The 17,993-nt window shown below is 43.1% G+C and overlaps 1 protein-coding gene across 6 annotated transcripts in view; it reads right to left on the minus strand.

Annotated features, from left to right (window-relative positions):
• trim37 (tripartite motif containing 37) overlaps positions 1–17,993 on the minus strand; it is a 121,125-nt gene that overhangs the window by 71,283 nt on the left and 31,849 nt on the right. For 5 of the 6 annotated variants that reach the window (XM_080210441.1, XM_080210445.1, XM_080210444.1 and 2 more), the window contains exons 12-14: positions 11,925–12,006; positions 10,580–10,656; positions 7,031–7,210 (exon numbers count right to left, since the gene is read on the minus strand). In XM_080210441.1, the coding sequence (XP_080066567.1) occupies positions 7,031–7,210; positions 10,580–10,656; positions 11,925–12,006 (339 nt within the window). The remainder of the gene's footprint in view (positions 1–7,030; positions 7,211–10,579; positions 10,657–11,924; positions 12,007–17,993) is intronic. The other variant, XM_080210446.1, reaches the window with a different exon arrangement.

The following is a 17,993-nucleotide window of genomic DNA, read 5'->3' on the forward strand; positions in this document are numbered from 1 at the left end:
ATGTGACTAGTGCGGTAGACAGAGGGGAACCGGTGGATGTGGTGTTTTTAGATTTCCAGAAGGCGTTTGATAAGGTGCCCCACAAAACATTGCTGCAAGAAGTTAGGGTGCACGGAGTTGGGGGTAAGATATCAGCGTGGATAGAGGATTGGTTGTCTAATAGGAAGCAATGGGTGCTATTCTGGTTGGCAGTTGGTGACTAGTGGAGTGCCGCAGGGATCGGTGCTGGGGCCTCAACTGTTTACCATTTATATAGATGATCTGGAGGAGGGGGCTGAGTGTAGGGTGACGAAATTTGCTGATGACACAAAGATGAGTGGAAAAGCAAATTGCGTAGAGGGTGTGGAAAGTCTGCAGAGGGATCTGGATAGGCTGAGTGAGTGGGCGAGGACCTGGCAGATGGAGTATAATGTTAGCAAGTGTGAGGTTATTCACTTTGGCAGAAATAATAGTAGGAGGGAGTACTATTTAAAAGGCAAAAAGCTGCAGCATGCTACTGTGCAGAGGGACCTGGGGGTCCTTGTGTAGGAGTCGCAAAAACCCAGTCTGCAGATGCAGCAGGTGATCAAGGCGGCGAATGGAATGTTGGCCTTTATAGCGAGGGGGATAGAATATAAAAGTAGGAGGTCTTGCTGCAACTGTACAGGGTACTGGTGAGGCCTCAGCTGGAGTACTGTGTGCAGTTTTGGTCGCCGCACTTGAAGGATATATTGGCCTTGGAAGGAGTGCAGAGAAGGTTCACTAGACTGATACTGGAGATGAGGGGGTTGGACGATGAAGAGACAAAATAGACTGGGTCTGTACTCGTTGAAGTTTTGAAGGATGAGGGGGAAATCTTAGAGACGTAGAAGATAATGAAGGGGATGGATAGAGTAGAGGTAGAGAGATTCTTCCTGCTTAGAAAGGATAGCAGGACTAGAGGGTACAGCCTCAAGATAAGTGGGGGGCGGGGGGGGGGAGGCGCAGTTTAGATCAGAGTTGAGGAGTAACTTCTTTACTCAAAGGGTGGTGAATCTCTGGAATTCTCTGCCCGTTGAAGTGGTGGAGGCTACCTCACTGAATATATTTATGTCACGGGTAGATAGGTTTCTGATGGACAGAGGAATTAAGGGTTATGGGGAGAAAGCGGGAAAGTGGAACTGATCCACTTCAGATCAGCCATGATCTTATTGAATGGCAGGGCAGGCTCGAAGGGCTAGATGGCCTACTCCTGCTCCTATTTCTTATGTTTTCTACAACAACAGGGACGAAGTAGAAATGATCGAGAGCTTCAAAGTTTTAGTGTCCAGATCACTAACCACTGTCCTGGTCCCCCTATGCCAACACTATAGTTAGGAAAGCCCATCAACACTTCTATTTTCTCAGAAGACTAAGGAAATTTGGCATGCCAACTACAACCCTCACCAACTTTTAAAGATGCACCATAGAAAGCATTCTTTCTGGTTGTATCACAGCTTGGTATGGCTCCTGCTCTGCCCAAGACCCCAAGAAACTACATAAGATCATGAATGTAGCCCAATCCATCACGCAAACCAGCCTCCCATCCATTGACTACATTTCCCACTGCCCCAGCAAAGCAGCCAGCATAATTAAGGACCCCACGCCCCCAGACGTTCTTCCACCTTCTTCTGTCAGGAAAAAGATACAAAACTCCAAGATCACGCACCAACCAACTCAAGAGCAGCTTCTTCCCTGATGCCATCAGACTTTTTAATGGACCTACCTCACATTAAGTTGATCTTTCTCTACATCCTACCTATGACTGTAACACTACATTCTGCCCTCTCATTTCCTATGAATGGTATGCTTTGTTTGTACAGTGCACAAGAAACAATACTTTTCACTGCATATTAATACATGTGACAAAGTAAATCAAATCACTGGATGATCACAGTAGGAGGATGTTTTGTGAATTTAAGCACGATGATTCCATGCTACTAGGCTTCTACCAGACACCCGTTTCCAGTTTAGTCATATGGAAACTGGCAAAGTTTATCTAACTGAGCAGAGTAACCTAGAGGCTTTACCCTTGTCCCTAATGGTCTCAAAATTAAAGCCAGTTGGGGACCGACCATTAATTAGCCACCAAGAGTCTAGATTGGGGCTGAGGCAAGTGCAAGTGGGTCTCTCTAGGTGATGCCTGCCACTTTGGCAGAGCTTAAAATTGCAGACTGGTTAAGAGTTGGTGGTGGGGAAGGCCATCCAGGTAAATATACAGCAACTTCTGGTGGGGATCATTTCAATTTGGCCCATGTCTCCATGTGATACTTCCCCAATGGAGACATGATAGTTGGTTTGCAATCAGGGAAGGGAATAAAATAGCAGACACTTTGCCAGTGAATTTGAACAACAATTTCAAACTCCAGAATTCTCACGGCACAGTAGTTGGCACTGCAGCCAACACCAAGGACCTGGGTTCAATTCCAACATTGGGTCACTGTGCGCACATTCTTCATGTGTCTGCATGGGTTTCCTCCAGGTACTTCGTTTTCCTCCCACAGTCCAAAGCCGTACGAGTTAGGTGGATTGGCCATGATAAATTGTCCCTCAGTGTCCCAAGATGAAAGGTTAGGGAAATTAGCAGGGTAAATATATGGGGTTAAGGCCTGGGTAAGATGATCTGTTGAAGAGTCATTGCAGATTTAATGGGCCAAATAGCTTTTATGATCTTACAAATACTCGAGCAGCAGTTTAGAAGATTCTCCATCACCTTGTAAACCTAAATCGCCACAAGATAATTTACCATATTTATATCTTAGAGCAGAATTCAAGTACCTTTTGCAAATACATGATGAAATTTTAAGTAGACAATGTTGTTGCAATAAGCTTTACTAAGGAATTGTCCAGGCTTTCCTTATGCACTTATTACCAGCATACAATCTGGATTTTTAATCTTTGTTCAACTTGTAACACAAGTGGCAAAGTGAAGAACTGTTTTACACCCATCTCAATGGCAGAAGACTTTGAAAATTTCACAAATATATTTGAAAACGAAGTAGCAAAAGTGAAAGCAATCAGCATCACGAGGGAATAGGTACTGGGGAACTATAATGACCAATGCCCTGGACTTGATATCCTGCATCCTAAAGTCTTAAAAGTGGCTGCAGAGTAGAGGCATTGGTTAAAATCTTCTGAATTCCCTAGAATCTCAGAAGATTCCAGCAAATTGGAAAATTTAGAAATATAATATCTTTACTCAAGAAAAATGGGAGACAGTAAACAGGAAACAATTGGCCAGTTAGCCAAATGTCTGTCGTTGGGAAAATGCTTGAATCCATTATTAAGATGGTTACAGCATAATACTTAAGGTCATAATGGGATCAGGTAGAACCAACATGGTTTTCAGAAAAAGAAAGTGTTTAATTAATTAGACCTTCAAGAAAGTAACAAGCAAAATGGATGAAGGGGAAACCTGCAGATGTGGTGTACTTGGATTTCCAAAACGCATTTGATAAGGTCCCACAGCACATGCTGTGGGGGAATAACATATTAGCATGGACAAAGGATTGGTTAGCTAACAGGAAGTAGAAAAATACAAAAAAGGGGATAAATGGGCCATTTTCAAGTTGACAAGCTAACTAGTGAAGTGCCACAGGAATCAGTGTTGGGATCACAACAACTTTTATCAATGACTTGGGTCAGCATTCCCTAAACTGGGTTTGCAGTAGGTCCGGCCATTTTCAATTTGAAAAACGCTGTCCTTCCAGCTTCTCCGATCGAAGGCTGGTTTCACATTGTATTGGTTATTGACAGGGGCAATAGTCAGCCCATCAGCCAATGCAGTGAGAAGCCAGTCTCTGATTGGATGAGCTGGAAATAGCAGCAGAGTCAATAGTGAAAGTCAGCGGTGACTGGACAGCACTGAGGGGAAGAGCGCAGCACAGAATAGGCATGCATGGCTTTGGGTTTGTGTGTGCATACTATGTGTTCATTATGAGAATCCAACTCTCCAGCATCACTCCCAATACTAAACGGCAGAGGTGATAGTGGATGCCTTGATGATTATTTTCCAAACCTCGCTGGATTCCGGGGAAGTGCCGGAAGATTGGAAAATGGCTAATGTTACGCCGTTGTTTAAGAAGGGTAGCAGGCAAAAGGCAGGGAATTATAGGCGGTTAGTTTAACGTCTGTTGTAGGTAAATTGCTTGAATCTGTAATCAAGGAGAAAATAGCGAGGCATCTCGAGGAGAATTGTTTGATAGAGCAGATGCAGCATGGTTTCGTTAAGGGGGAGTCGTGTCTGACGAATTTATTGGAGTTCTACGAGGATGTGTCTAGTGCGATGGATAGAGGAGAACCGGTGGATGTGGTGTTTCTCGATTTTCAAAAAGCGTTTGATAAGGTGCCGCACAAGAGGTTGTTTCAGAAGGTTGGGGGCATGGAGTTGGGGGTAGGGTGTTAGCGTGGATAGGCTGTCAAATAGGAGGCAGAGAGTGGGGGTCAATGGGTGCCATTTGGATTGGCGGTTGGTGACTAGTGGAGTGCCCCAGGGATCGGTGCTGGGGCCTCAGCTATTCACCATTTATACAGATGATCTGGAGGAGGGAACCGAGTGTAAGGTGTCGAAATTTGCTGATGACACCAAGATTGGTGGAACGGCAAATTGTGCGGAGGGTGTGAAAAGTCTGCAGAGGGATCTAGATAGGCTGGGCGAATGGGCCAGGAACTGGCAAATGGAATTTAATGTTGGCAAGTGTGAAGTTGTCCACTTTGGTAAGAATAATGGTAGGAAGGACTACTACTTACAGGGCAAAAAACTGCAGCATGCTACGGTGCAGCGGGACCTCGGGGTCCTTGTGCAGGAGTCGCAAAAACCCAGCCTGCAGGTGCAGCAGGTGGTCAGGAAGGCTAATGGGATGCTGGCCTTCATAGCGAGGGGGATTGAACATAAAAAGTAGGGAGGTCTTGCTGCAACTGTACAGGGCACTGGTGAGGCCGCAGCTGGAGTACTGTGTGCAGTTTTGGTCGCCGCACTTACACAAGGATATTTTGGCCTTGGAGGGAGTGCAGAGGAGGTTTACTAGGCTGATACTGGAGTTGAGGGGGTTGAGCTATGAGGAGAGGCTGAATAAACTAGGCTTGTACTCGTTAAGAGTTTAGAAGAATGAGGGGAGATCTCATTGAGACGTATAAGATGAATGGGATGGATAGGATAGAGGTGGAGAGGCTCTTCCCACTCAAAGGACAGTAGGACTAGAGGGCACAGCCTCAAGATGGTGGTGGGGGGGGGGGGGGGGGGGAGCAGTTTAGAACGGAGTTGAGGAGGAACTTCTTCACTCAAAGGGTGGTGAATCTCTGGAATTCTCTGCCCGTTGAAGTGGTGGAAGCTGCCTCGCTAAATATATTTAAGACGTGGGTAGATAGGTTTTTGATAGGCAAGGGGATTAAGGGTTACGGGGAGAGGGCGGGAAAGTGGAACTGAGCAGCGACAGATCAGCCATGATCTTATTGAATGGCGGGGCAGGCTCGAAGGGCTGGATGGCCTACTCCTGCTCCTATTTCTTATGTTCTTATGCATACACAAACAGAAAATACTTCTATAATTTTTTGTATATTTGTACCTATTGTGCAAAAACAGTAATTTTGTGGTTTTAACTTCAATGTAAGAAGTTTTTTTTAATAAGGGGTTCAGTCAATGCTCTTGGAAGTCACAAGGGTTTTGTGGCTGGAAATGTTTGGGAAACCCTGATTCAGATGAACTGAACAGAACATACAGCAGCTAAATTTGCCAATGACAAAGATAAGTAGGAAATTAAGCTGTAAAGAGGAAGAGTCTACAGGCAGACTAAATCAGTGGACAAATGGAGCACAACATAGGAAATGTGAACTTGTCCATTTTGCCAATAGAAACAGTATACTATTTAAAAACGACTGCAGGTGATGTTACAGATGTTTGATTACTCCGATAAAGAATTTCAATAGTTAATATGCAGGTACAGCAATGATTAAGGCAAATGAAATTTTGGCACTCATTACAATGGGAACAGAATTTAAGAGTCAGGAAATTTTAATGCAGCTGTAGAGGGCCTTAGCAGCACCACATCTGGAGCACGGTGCATAGTTTTGCTCTCCATTTGAAATGGTATATAATTGCTTTGTAAACAGTTCAGAGAAGGTTCACTCTATTGTGAAGAAAGGTTGAACAGTTTGGGTTGATATCCATTGGAGTTTAGAAGAATGAGAGGTGATCTTACTAAACACAGGAGATTCTGATGACTTCAGACTGGGCAGACATTTCTTTTTGTGGCAGGGGAAGATCAGGAACAAAATTCTCCCGCGGCCATTGATCTGTAGAATTCTCTTCCATTGAGAGCAGGAGGGGCTTGGTCATTCCACTTGTTCGAGGTTGAGTTAGTTGGATAGATGTTTCATAGATGTGGGCAGGCAGCAGACAGGACAGGGAGTTCAGACCACAATCAACCAACCACAATCTTTAAGCGAATGGTGCGGTGGCCACAATGGGTCGATGGGCTTTTACTCCTGTCCCAAGCCCCATGTTCCTTGCACAATTAGTTTCTGCATCAACATTATGCTTGGACCTGGAATTTCAGCCAGTGTTCATGAAAAGCAAGATCTCCCTCTTGGCTCAAACCAGGCTATTACTGCAAAGAGAAACTGCTTTTAAAAAAAATCAATTTTAAGATAAAATTGAACTAGGTATATGCTGCCACCTTCTGCTGAAAACTGGCAACAGAACAGAAAACAGCTAAAAAACTAAAAAAAGAGAAATATTTAGATCCACATTTAGAAAGTGCTAGAAATTCTAGAAAAACATTAACCAATATTTTCTTTTCTATACTGCTGACAGACGTGTTGTGGTCATGCTGACATTTTCTGTTTGTTTTGTTCCAGTCAAAACCAGCTGGCTGGCTGACAACCTTTGCCTTGATCAGGGATAGCATGCAATCAAAAATGAATCCACACTGAAAGATTGGATTTACTAGAGAATACAATATTCCTCACCAGCTCAAATTTGTAATAAGGTGGAATGTAGTGGTTGAGTGAAGGAGGAACAACACACGTTGATTACCTGAGCACCAAGGTATCACTCTGCATATTCAGGTAACCCTCACTGGCAAGAAGATCCAGTCGGAAGAAACGATTGTAACCCCAGCATTCACCAACCTCAAAATCAGAGGCAAATTCCCGGATAATGTTTTTAGTTGGATCATTGGAGGCTTGATGAACCATCTCCACGCGGTATTCGTACCTAGAAACAGGGAGAACATGGAGCACTTAAACTCACATATCAACAAAGATTTTGCAGCCTGATGGGAAAATTCTGACAAGGTTGAGGATTTCAAAAAAAAAACCCGTAGAATCCCTACAATGTACATGTGTTGTGGTCGTGCTGACATCGATTCTGCACCAACTCTGAGCATCTTACCCAGGCCCTCCCACCCCCCATGCAATCCAACAACCTGCATATCCCTGGCTAACTTTTAAAATTAAAACTAGATAAAGATTCTCATCTTCAGAATTTTACAAGCATTTTCACAAAACAGAAAAACTGCTCAACTTTAATCATCTTGACTTTGAAATATATCACCATTCCTTCAGTGTCAGTGAGTCAAAACCCTGGAACTCACTCCCTAACTACTGCAGGTGCGTACCTAAACCACTGCACCTCGTGTGGTGTAAGGCAGGTTAAGGCAGCAGCGCACCACCACCTTTTCAAGAGCAATTAGGGACGGGCAATATATGCTGGCCCAGCCAGTGACACCCACATCCCATGGAGATAAACAAAAAACTTATTTCCTGTGCTCACCTAGAGGGGACAAATGTGTGGAATTCACTAGCACAGAAAGTAGCTGAGGCCAAAATATTGTGAGATTACACTAAATTAGATACAACTCTTGGGGCTAAAGAGATCAAGGGATGTGAGGTGGAGGGCGGGGGAGTGACGACAGGATCAGGATATTCAATATGATCAGCCATGATCACAATGAATGGTGGCGCAGGCTCAAAGGACTGAATGGCCTATTCCTGCTTATAACAGTTTCTATGTAGCACAAGAAAAAAAACTAATGCAAATATTTTAAGAAATTGTTTATATGGGGTTACATAAGGGAACATGAAATCTCAGTCACTGGTGGTTATGGTAAATGATATTGGCTTCAAAAAGCTGATTTTAAAAGCAAACCAAGTACTTTGCATTCTCCTTTCTCCAAATATTTTATTATCATGCTTTGTGTCCTCGCAATACAACCTGCATTTACACTGTACCTTTAATGTAATATAGAGTCCTAAGGCACTCAGTGACATTATAAAATAAAACATGCCATTGATATACTCCGGCAGATGATTAAGAGTGTGGTCAAAAGAGGCAGACCATAAGGAGTCTTAAAGGAAGAAACAATGTAGTAAGATGCAGGGAGCAGAGCTTAGGGCTCAGACATTCGAAGACACAGCTATCAACAGTGGAGCAATTAAAGCAGCATAGGTATTTCAGATGGTTGAAGGGCTGGAGGAGATTACAAAGATTAGGAAGGGGGCAAAGACATTGAAGAATGAGACAATGAAAATCAAGGCAATGTTAACTGGATTCCAGTGTACAGCAGCAGAGTGAAGAGTAGTTGGTGCAAGTTACGACGTGGGCAAGAGTTTTAGACGACCTCAGGTTTACGATGAGTAGAATGTGGGAGGCCAGCCAGGAGTGCTGTGGAATAATCAAGTCAGGAGGTCACCAAGACATAAAATGAGGATTTCACCAGAAAAGGGGAGGTGGGGCAAGACATTTGGTGTGATGGGGGTAGAAGAGTTTTTCTGAATGCCTTCTGCCACTCATCTGTGCAGCAACTGCCTTTCTGAATACCTAGTGCCACTCATCTGTGCAGCAATTGTGTGCAAAAGGTGATAGTTTGGCTGGTGTTTTTCACTCTTTCCAGCAACATTAATTTTCCAATGGAAATGGTGAACCATCACGTCGCAGGCATATCATCTTGCGTTACCAACATTAATGTTTAAAATCAATACTGCGATTCATTTATGGAGAAGAGTACATTTACTGTATAGCTAAAGCAGAACAGAATCCAATCCAGGCTTGTATTAGAATAAGGACCGGAACAAGTCCAGTTCATAACCAACAGCATTGCAGACATTGTATTCAAATTAGGTAGAGTTTTGCCTGCAGTCAGTTCGCATATGGAGTTATAACTGTCTGAATGCACATCAATAATTAAAACTATCCTGAAGTTGTTAATGTATTGCAGGAGAACCTCCAGGTTAGCAGTATACAAAGTCAAATCTCCTTTAATATTTGATTCTTTGGAAGAGGGCTAGAAGAACTGCAAAATCTAAAGCTGTAGTTATAATCTGCAAATGGATCGAAACAAGAGCTCAAAGAATATTGAGGCTCCTTCAACATTAACAGGTCACTTTTTGGAAAAATAACCTGAATAACTTTGAGATTCTGAGTAGGAATTTAGATATTTTTATTTAACGGATGGCTGACCGCAGACTTGTTGGGCTCCAACGGAAAGAATAACCCACACAAAATGCTGAAAATTTACAGCCAGCTAGTCAGTGTCCAAGATCTGCTTCACTTTCAAGATTTGCAGCATTTGGTCTTTTCTATTTATCTTAGACCGCAGTTATGTCCTGACAGCACTTGGAGTTAGCAGAGGGTAACATTCAATTTATAGCTAGCAGTATCTCACAAACATGCCCTGAGCATTCCATGCTTGGTAACATGACCTTGCCCCCTCAGTGAGTAGGGCAAAGGAAAGTTCATTTCTGGCTCTTGTAATCTCTTTCCTTGCACCTTGCAGGAGACAAGTCAAATTTCAAGTACATCAAACATGGGCAGAGACATTAACCTTGCTGCAAGTTTGAGAATGAGAAACGATTAGATCAGTAGACAACACTCTGAATCCTGCTTGCGATGGTAACTCCCCAGTGACTTGGGCAACGTGATGTGATACTCAAACGGAATATTCACGTTTGACGAGCACCATGACTAATTTACAACACAGGACGCCACCAAGTGGCACAATCGTGTTCATCAACTCGTTCCAGCAATAAAAACTCCACTTGACATCGTTGTTCCCAATGAACATTACTTGTTTTAAATTTTGATGTCATCATTCGTAAACAGACGCATCTGTCTCTCACTCAACCACTTACTGTAAAATATTCCAAAAACCCTCTAGGAAATATAGATCAGCTGAGGTTTAACTACAAGAGGAGGAAAAAAGAGAAAAATGGGCAGAACTGCAACCCACCCCCCCCTCCCCCGGCCCCAAGTTCACCTTGGGGGATATCACACATGGCAAGGCAGAAGTTGAACATTCGGCGGACACTCGCTAAGCAAACCTGGCAGGTTATGCGGCCGCTTTAGAAAGATCAGAGGCTTCAAACACCTGTGGAACTGGACCACAGCAGGGAGCTTGAGAGCCTGAGGCACAAGAGCGTGCGATGAGAACAAACTGGACAAAATACATATGGAAATCACAATGTGCTGCAAAATCCAACAGCTGAAGATGGAGTGGAAAGAAACAGGCCAACTCACTAAAATCAGGAGGAAGCAAATTGGACAGGGATTCGCTTATTGCACAAAATAACTTTAAATTCTGCGTACTTTGATGTTTCAGGGAGTCCTGCAGAGAGTTCCAGAAACACTGACAGGTAATTTCCTCGCACAACGCCATTCCCATCCTAGGATAGAACACACAACTTAATGTTTGCAAATTTTAATGCATAAACTGAGGTTTTTCACATCTACCCAAAAATAAATTCAAGAAAAACACACCATGATTAAAATTAATCCATCCTGTATTAGGACGAGAAACAAATAGATGGAGTTATTTCAAGTCTTCTTCCCTAGTTCCATATTAATCAAGTTTTAACAAATTTATTTTCAATAGAATTAATTGCAAAAGCCATTTTTACTCTAGCGTCAGGTTACAGTTTATCCAGGCTCCTAATCTGTACATTTTTTGGAAGCTAGTTTGCTTATGGACCAACTAATGGGACTATTGTTTACTTTGCAGCTCAACTTTTAATTCAGTGGGAGACTCAGCCATGTGGTACAAATCACATAGCCAGGGGGAATTAGGGGATTCAGCCAAAAGGCCTCAAAGTTTCAGTGCTGGAGGTGATAATTGTAGGTGTTGCTAATACTGCTGGAAGAGTACTTGCTTTTGCATGCCTGCTGGAGAACGGGAGCTGAATGAAAGTGCCTGTGAGAAAGAGATTAACATTGCCAGGTACATATGTGAAGAATGGCACTCAGTTAGGCACTGGAGCAGACTCTGATACTCCATGATGCTGTACTGCTGCAAGAACACAGTAAAAAGTCTGACAACACCAGGTTTTAGTCCAACCGATTTATTTGATAATACTCAAGCTTTCGAGGGGACTGCCCCTGACGAAGAGGCAGTCCCCTTGAAAGCTTGTGAGTATTATCAAATAAATCGGTTGGACTAAAACCTGGTGTTGTCAGACTTTTTACTGTGTTTACGCCAGTCCAATGCCGGCATTCCCACATCATGACTGCTGCAAGAAGTCAAGCCTTCAGAATAGGAATGCAAACAATGTAATGGAAAGCATGCATGCAGTGTTTCCAGTATCTATTGGAGATTCTTAGTACGTTGTATCATGGACCCAACTTTGATTCAGCTCCCAGTTTTGTCTGCAAGCATCATTTGAGCATCAACTTAAAGTTGCCAGTATTTGTGAGCTCTCCTTGTACACAATTTTCAAATCATTGCAGGTTAAACTCAAGTACTATTCTGCACTACTCATTCCTTTCCTTAACATTCATTTCAATGCATACATCTTGTGTAATGCAAAAAGATTCTGCATTGTCATTGCTCTACATTGTACTTAAAAAAAAATAATAAAACATGGCCTTAAATTCACGTGAACAAAGGCTCACGTTCCTGCGTTTTCTGATGACCACAAACCCAGGCTTTTGAACTCACCGGGTAAACTTTCAGTCTCCAGCAGAGTCCAGATACCTGCAAAGGGGGGCTGTATACAGGGTCAGCACGCTGACGCAAGGTGCTATTGAAAAAACAAACAAAAATAGGCGTTCACAAGATAATCATTCCGAGACCAAGTTAAGTTGCTACAGACCCAGATGACCAGCTGCTCTTCCTTTTGAGGAGGAGAACTGCCTGGCAATGATTTGGGACTATGGCAAGTTTACCTTTATTTAGTTACTAGCATGTAAAATGCTCAAGTTTCAGGAAACTTCAAAAAATACTTTGAAATAATGACCATCCTTAAATAGAAAATAAAGTTTTAACACTGATTCAGTATCATCACTTATACAGTACATTCCCTCATTTAGCATTGCAAATGTTTTCCTGAAAACAGCAATAATTAAAACTGGTCACAAAAATCATTTTCCCATAAGAATCTACATCATAAATGGGTGGATTACTTTTCCAAAGTACAATTTTTACATTACAACCTATTGACAACTTAACTGACCCACAAATCCTCTTAACACTCTCGCTCTTCTGCACTCCCCCTCAGCCCCTTCCCATTTGCCATTCCTGACCCACGTTGTGATGCGGATATTGTGATTCTGCAATGGGATATAGATTGGGTGACTGGGTGAAAATCTGGCTGAATTTAATGTGGTCATGCACTTTGGTAGGAGAAAACAAAAGGCAGATTATCTAAATGGAGAGAGACTGCAGGTGAGTGACAGAGGGATCTGGGTGTTCTAGAGCAAAAACTAATAAGCAGGTACAAGTAGTTATGAAGACTGATACCATTTTGGCCTTTATCGCAAAGGGGTTGGAGCTCAAAAATAAAGATTTTTGCAATTGTACGGGGTGGTCAGGCCTCACCTGGAATTGGCCTCTACCTAAAATAGGACATAGTAACAGTAGAGGTAGTCCAAAGGAGATTCACCAGGCTATTTCTTGGGATGAGAGGGTCATCCTCTCAAGAGAGCCTAAATATTCAGGATCTGTATTTGTTGGCATTTAGCAGAGTGAGGGGGGACCTTATTCAAGCATACAAGATCCTGAAAAGATAGGGTAGATGGTGAAATGTTTTCACTCATATGCAAGCTGTCTCAAAAAAGGGTGGCATTTAAAACTAAGAATGGTTTGACAGAGCAGACACGGCACGGATTCGTTAAGGGGAACTCGTGTTTGATAAATTTATTGGATTTCTATGAGGATGTGACTAGTTTGGTAGACAGAGGGGAACCGATGGATGTGGTGTTTTTAGATTTTCAAAAGGCGTTTGATAAGGTGCCTCTTAAAAGGTTGCTACAGAAGGTTAGGGTGCATGGAGTTGAGGGTAAGGTGTTAGCGTGGATAGAAGATTGGTTGTCTAATAGGAAGCAGAGAGTTGGTATCAATGGGTGTTACTCTGATTGGTGGTTGGTGACAAGTGGAGTGCCCCAGGGATCGGTGCTGGGGCCTCAGCTATTTACCATTTATATAGATGATCTGGAGGAGGGGGCTGAGTGTAGGGTGACGAAATTTGCTGATGACACAAAGATGAGTGGAAAAGCAAATTGCATGGATGGTGTGGAAAGTCTGCAGAGGGATCTGGATAGGCTGAGCAAGTGGGCGAGGACCTGGCAGATGGAGTATAATGTTAGCAAGTGTGAGATTATCCACTTTGGCAGAAATAATAGTAGGAGGGAGTACTATTTAAAAAGGGAGAAAAGCTGCAACATGCTACTGTGCAGAGGGACCTGGGGGTCCTTGTGCAGGAGTCGCAAAAACCCAGTCTGCAGATGTAGCAGGTGATCAAGAAGGCGAATGGAATGCTAGCCTTTATAGCGAGGGGGATAGAATATAAAAACAGGGAGGTGTTGCTGCAACTGTACAGGGTACTGGTGAGGCCACAGCTGGAGTACTGTGTGCAGTTTTGGTCGCCGCACTTGTGCAAGGATATTTTGGCCTTGGAGGGAGCGCAGAGGAGGTTCACTAGGCTGATACTGGAGATGAGGGGGTTGGACTATGAAGAGACACTATATAGACTGGGTCCGTACTCAGGAGTTTCGACGAAGACAAAGCAGTTTAGATCGGAGTTGAGGAGGAACTTCTTCACTCAAAGGGTGATGAATCTCTGCCCGTTGGAAGTGATGGAGGCTACCTCGCTAAATATATTTAAGTCACGGGCAGATAAGTTTTTGACAGACAAGGGAATCAAGGGTTAGGGGAGAAAGCGGGAAAGTGGAACTGATCCACTTCAGATCAGCCATGATCTTATTGAATGGCAGGGCAGGCTCGAAGGGCTAGATGGCCTACTCCTGCTCCTATTTCTTATGTTCTTATCAACTTAATATGAGGTAGGTCCGTTCAAAAGTCAGATGGCAGCAGGGAATAAGCCGTTCTTGAGTCAGTTGGTACGTATTCTCAGATTTTGTATCTTTTTCCCAACAGAAGGCAGCGGAAGAGAGAGTGTGCAGGATCCTTGATTATGCTGGCTATCTTTCCGAGGCAACTGCAAGCGTAGACAGAGTCAATGGATGAGAGACTGGTTTGCATGTTGGATTGGGCTACGTTCACGACCCTCTGTAGTTTCTTGAAGTCTTGGACATAGCAGAAAACATCAAGCTGTAACACAACCAGAAAGAATGCTTTCTATGGTGCATCTGTACAAGTTGGAGACAGTCATGGAGAACATGCCATTTTCTTAGCTTCCTGAGGGGCACTGGTGGGCCTTCTTAACCATAGCATCAGTGTGGAGGGACCAGGACAAGTTGGTGATCTGGACACCTAGAAATCTGAAGCTCTTGGCCATTTGCATTTTGTTCCTGTTGATGTAGACAGGGACATGTTCTTCCACCATGCTTCCTGAAGAGATAATTGTCATCCCATCAGTTCACCAGATTCTCTTTCCTGTACTCTGCCTCATCATACAGTGGTGTCATCAGCAAACTTGAAAATCAAGTTAGAGGGGAACGTGGCCACACAGTCATCAGGGGCTGAGGACACAAACTTGTGGGGCACTGGTGTTGAGAATGATCGTGGAGGAGGTGCTGTTGGAGATAGTGGATTGGCCACAGGGTTATGGGGATGGGCCGAGAGATTTGGCCCTGGTAGAGTGTTCTTTCCGGAGAGTTAGTGCAGAGTCTATGGGCCGAATGGCTCTTCTGCACTGTAGGGATTCTATGAACCTCCACCTCAAAAGAATTCTGGTAACTACAATTTCTTAACACTCGGGAACAGAGACAATGAATTCAAGAATCAGAGAGCAAAAATAGGATAGTGTGTGATAATGCTCACTCCCAAACGATAATATCATCCTCTGTTGCCTTTTCATCTCTACATTGCCTTCTTTTAAAAGGTGCATTCATAATGTGGCCAAACAGGTTAATCAGCAGCCTGTAAATCCTTCCAATATGCCTATGGCAGGATGCAAAAGCAGGAGAGTTTCTTGGTGAGGCACCTGCAGACAGCAATAGCCAATCACTGCCAACATAACATGGAACCAGCACAGACATCCATGGTGTCCAGAGTCGCAGAAGCCAATTCAATGATCATATGTCATGGGATGAGACACAGGCAGTGGGCTGGAAGTGTCACAATTAAAAGGAAGGGTGAACAAATTAAATGATCAACAGTAATTTGACATTTTTAAAAGGGAACAAGATGGCAGCACACAAAGATGGAGGGGGAGAAATGCTCTGGGAACATGGCTTCAAATCCGACCATAGCTCACACCTGGAATCTCAGTCTCAGTAATGGTGACCATAAAACTGCCGATTGTCATAAAAAGCCAATCCTCTTAGAATCCCATCTAGTTCACTCGTGCGCTTCGTACGCTGTCTGGCCTAATATTACTCCAGACCCCTAGCAATGTGGTTGACTCTTAACTGTCCTCTGAAATGGCCAAGTGAGACACTCAGTTCAAGGGCGATAAGGAATGGGTGACAAATGCCATGATTGCCAGTGACACATTTTTTTTTGAAAAGAAAGGAGTTTAATACCACAATGACTATCTTGCAACAAAATACTTTTTCCTCAAATTTGCTGCTGGTTCTAATCCGAATCAATGACATTGTAGTGTGGTGTCAAGGTCTATAAAACCGCTCTCTGCATTACCCTGCGCCTCTTCTCAGAACTGCAAAATGTCCACTTTGAAGTTAATTTTATAGATTAAAAGGAAATCAATTAGTGCTAGGATCAAGACAGGAGGGGGACTGGAATTACCAATTAAGTACATCAAAATATAATCCAACTACTGTCGGTTTTAAAAATAGTGCAAACACAAATGAACAAGTACAATAATCGAGTTACATCAGATCAGAGGCGCAGGCAGTAACATCTCTCAGTACTGTGGTTGAATGGAAAACCATCTAGGATTTATGTTTATATTCTCTCCTTTGTGGTTGAGAATTAGTCAGCTTCTGCACAAACTCTTCAAACTCCTGAAATATTAAGTTAAAATCTTCTGATGCTCAAAGTTCAGTTTATCACTTCCATTTCTGCTTTGTTGACAGAGCGAAGCTCAAGCCTGTACAGACAGAATTTCTTTAAAAAACAAAATCAGTTTTAAATCAGTAAACCAAAGGCTGATTTTTCAGCCATCATTCAAACGAGTGTGACTAGGCCTGCAACAGTATTTTCATCATAACCACTGCTCCATGGCAGTGCTAAATAAGTGATAATAAATGGAACTGGAGGCAGTTCATACTCTTTTCTCCATCACAATCACCAAAAAACATTTCAATCAAGTCATTATTTTGAAAAGTATAGTTAACAATAATGGTCCAAATTTTACACCAAGCCCATCAGACTCACTAAATCAGACAGCAATTTCCACCAATCACATGTTTAGTTCATTGCCGAAATCAGAAGTTGCTGTCCAAATTCCTCTACTCAAGCTTTGCTATAACAGCATCCCTCCAAAACTCTCAGCATTAGAACACACAAAAGGGCTCAAGTTGCAATACAAGTAACAGAAACTCAAGAAAAAGTGTCCAGGCCTGTTCATTCCAGTAAGTGTTTTAAACAGCGTGATGCATGTTAATTAATGCCATGCCTCTTCAGCGCCAAAGCTTTCACAAACATGGAGAATCCCACCTGATTCCTGCGAGGAGTGCCCAGCATGCACTGCGAGTTTCCACACTGACATGGATCAAAGAGTGGATGGTGCATGAGAAATCCAGGGACAAGCGCCTAAGGCGCCTGTGTGGGAAGGGAAGTGCAGACATACCAGTCAAAGGACCCAGAAGTAGGGCACCATAACAGAGCATCACAAGACAGGGGGCAGAGGGAGGTCCCCAAAAGGGAATCCAGGAGAAAGGAGCAACCAGATGACTAACGGCAAGAAGAGCAAAGGCTCCAAGCAGTGGAAGTATGAACAACCTAGCAAGGGCTTGCTGTAAGACCTGAAAAGACAGCAGAAAGTTGGTGACTCCATGCCGTGGGCTGTTGGGCAAAATTAACTGTTGGGAACATTCCAGCTTGGAATGGCTGAAGAGCTGAAGTTGTGCCTGCAAGTTAGTACTGGAATGCAGATTTGGGAATCGAGAAGTCGTCATCTCAGGACCTTGGAAAGTGATTGAGGCAGACCAAGTCACAGTGACTAAGGGAATTCGGAGGTCACAGCCTTGAAAGGTAGTGTGAAGATTTGCAATCTCTCATGAGGGAAGCAAGAGTTTTAAATGAGATTCGTTGACTCTCAATATCTACTGATATCTGGGTAGGCCACTGAGAAATTATGGGATTTGGTCACATCAGCCAATTGACCACTTTGGGGTGTTCAACCAGTTTGCTTGCTAATTTAAATTTACTGCATATTAATCTTGGAAGTTAAGAGTAAAAAGGCAGATATTGTAAGTTGTTTTATCTTTGACTTTGTAAAGTGAAGTTTGTTTAAAAAATGGGAATCTTGTGACATCTTTCTCTTAGCAATACCTTGGGTCTCAAATGTCTGCTTTAAACAAAAAGTTACAATTCCCAACTGGATCAGACCAAAAATCTGGGATAACAAGCTTTATTCCTTCAGATTTTAATATTGAACATTTTAAATGTACATTTTCACCTTTGCTGTGTCTCCTTACCCCT

The sequence above is a fragment of the Carcharhinus amblyrhynchos genome, chromosome 23, assembly GCF_965287045.1.
Source record: "Carcharhinus amblyrhynchos chromosome 23, sCarAmb.v2.hapA, whole genome shotgun sequence".
NCBI lineage: Eukaryota > Metazoa > Chordata > Chondrichthyes > Carcharhiniformes > Carcharhinidae > Carcharhinus > Carcharhinus amblyrhynchos.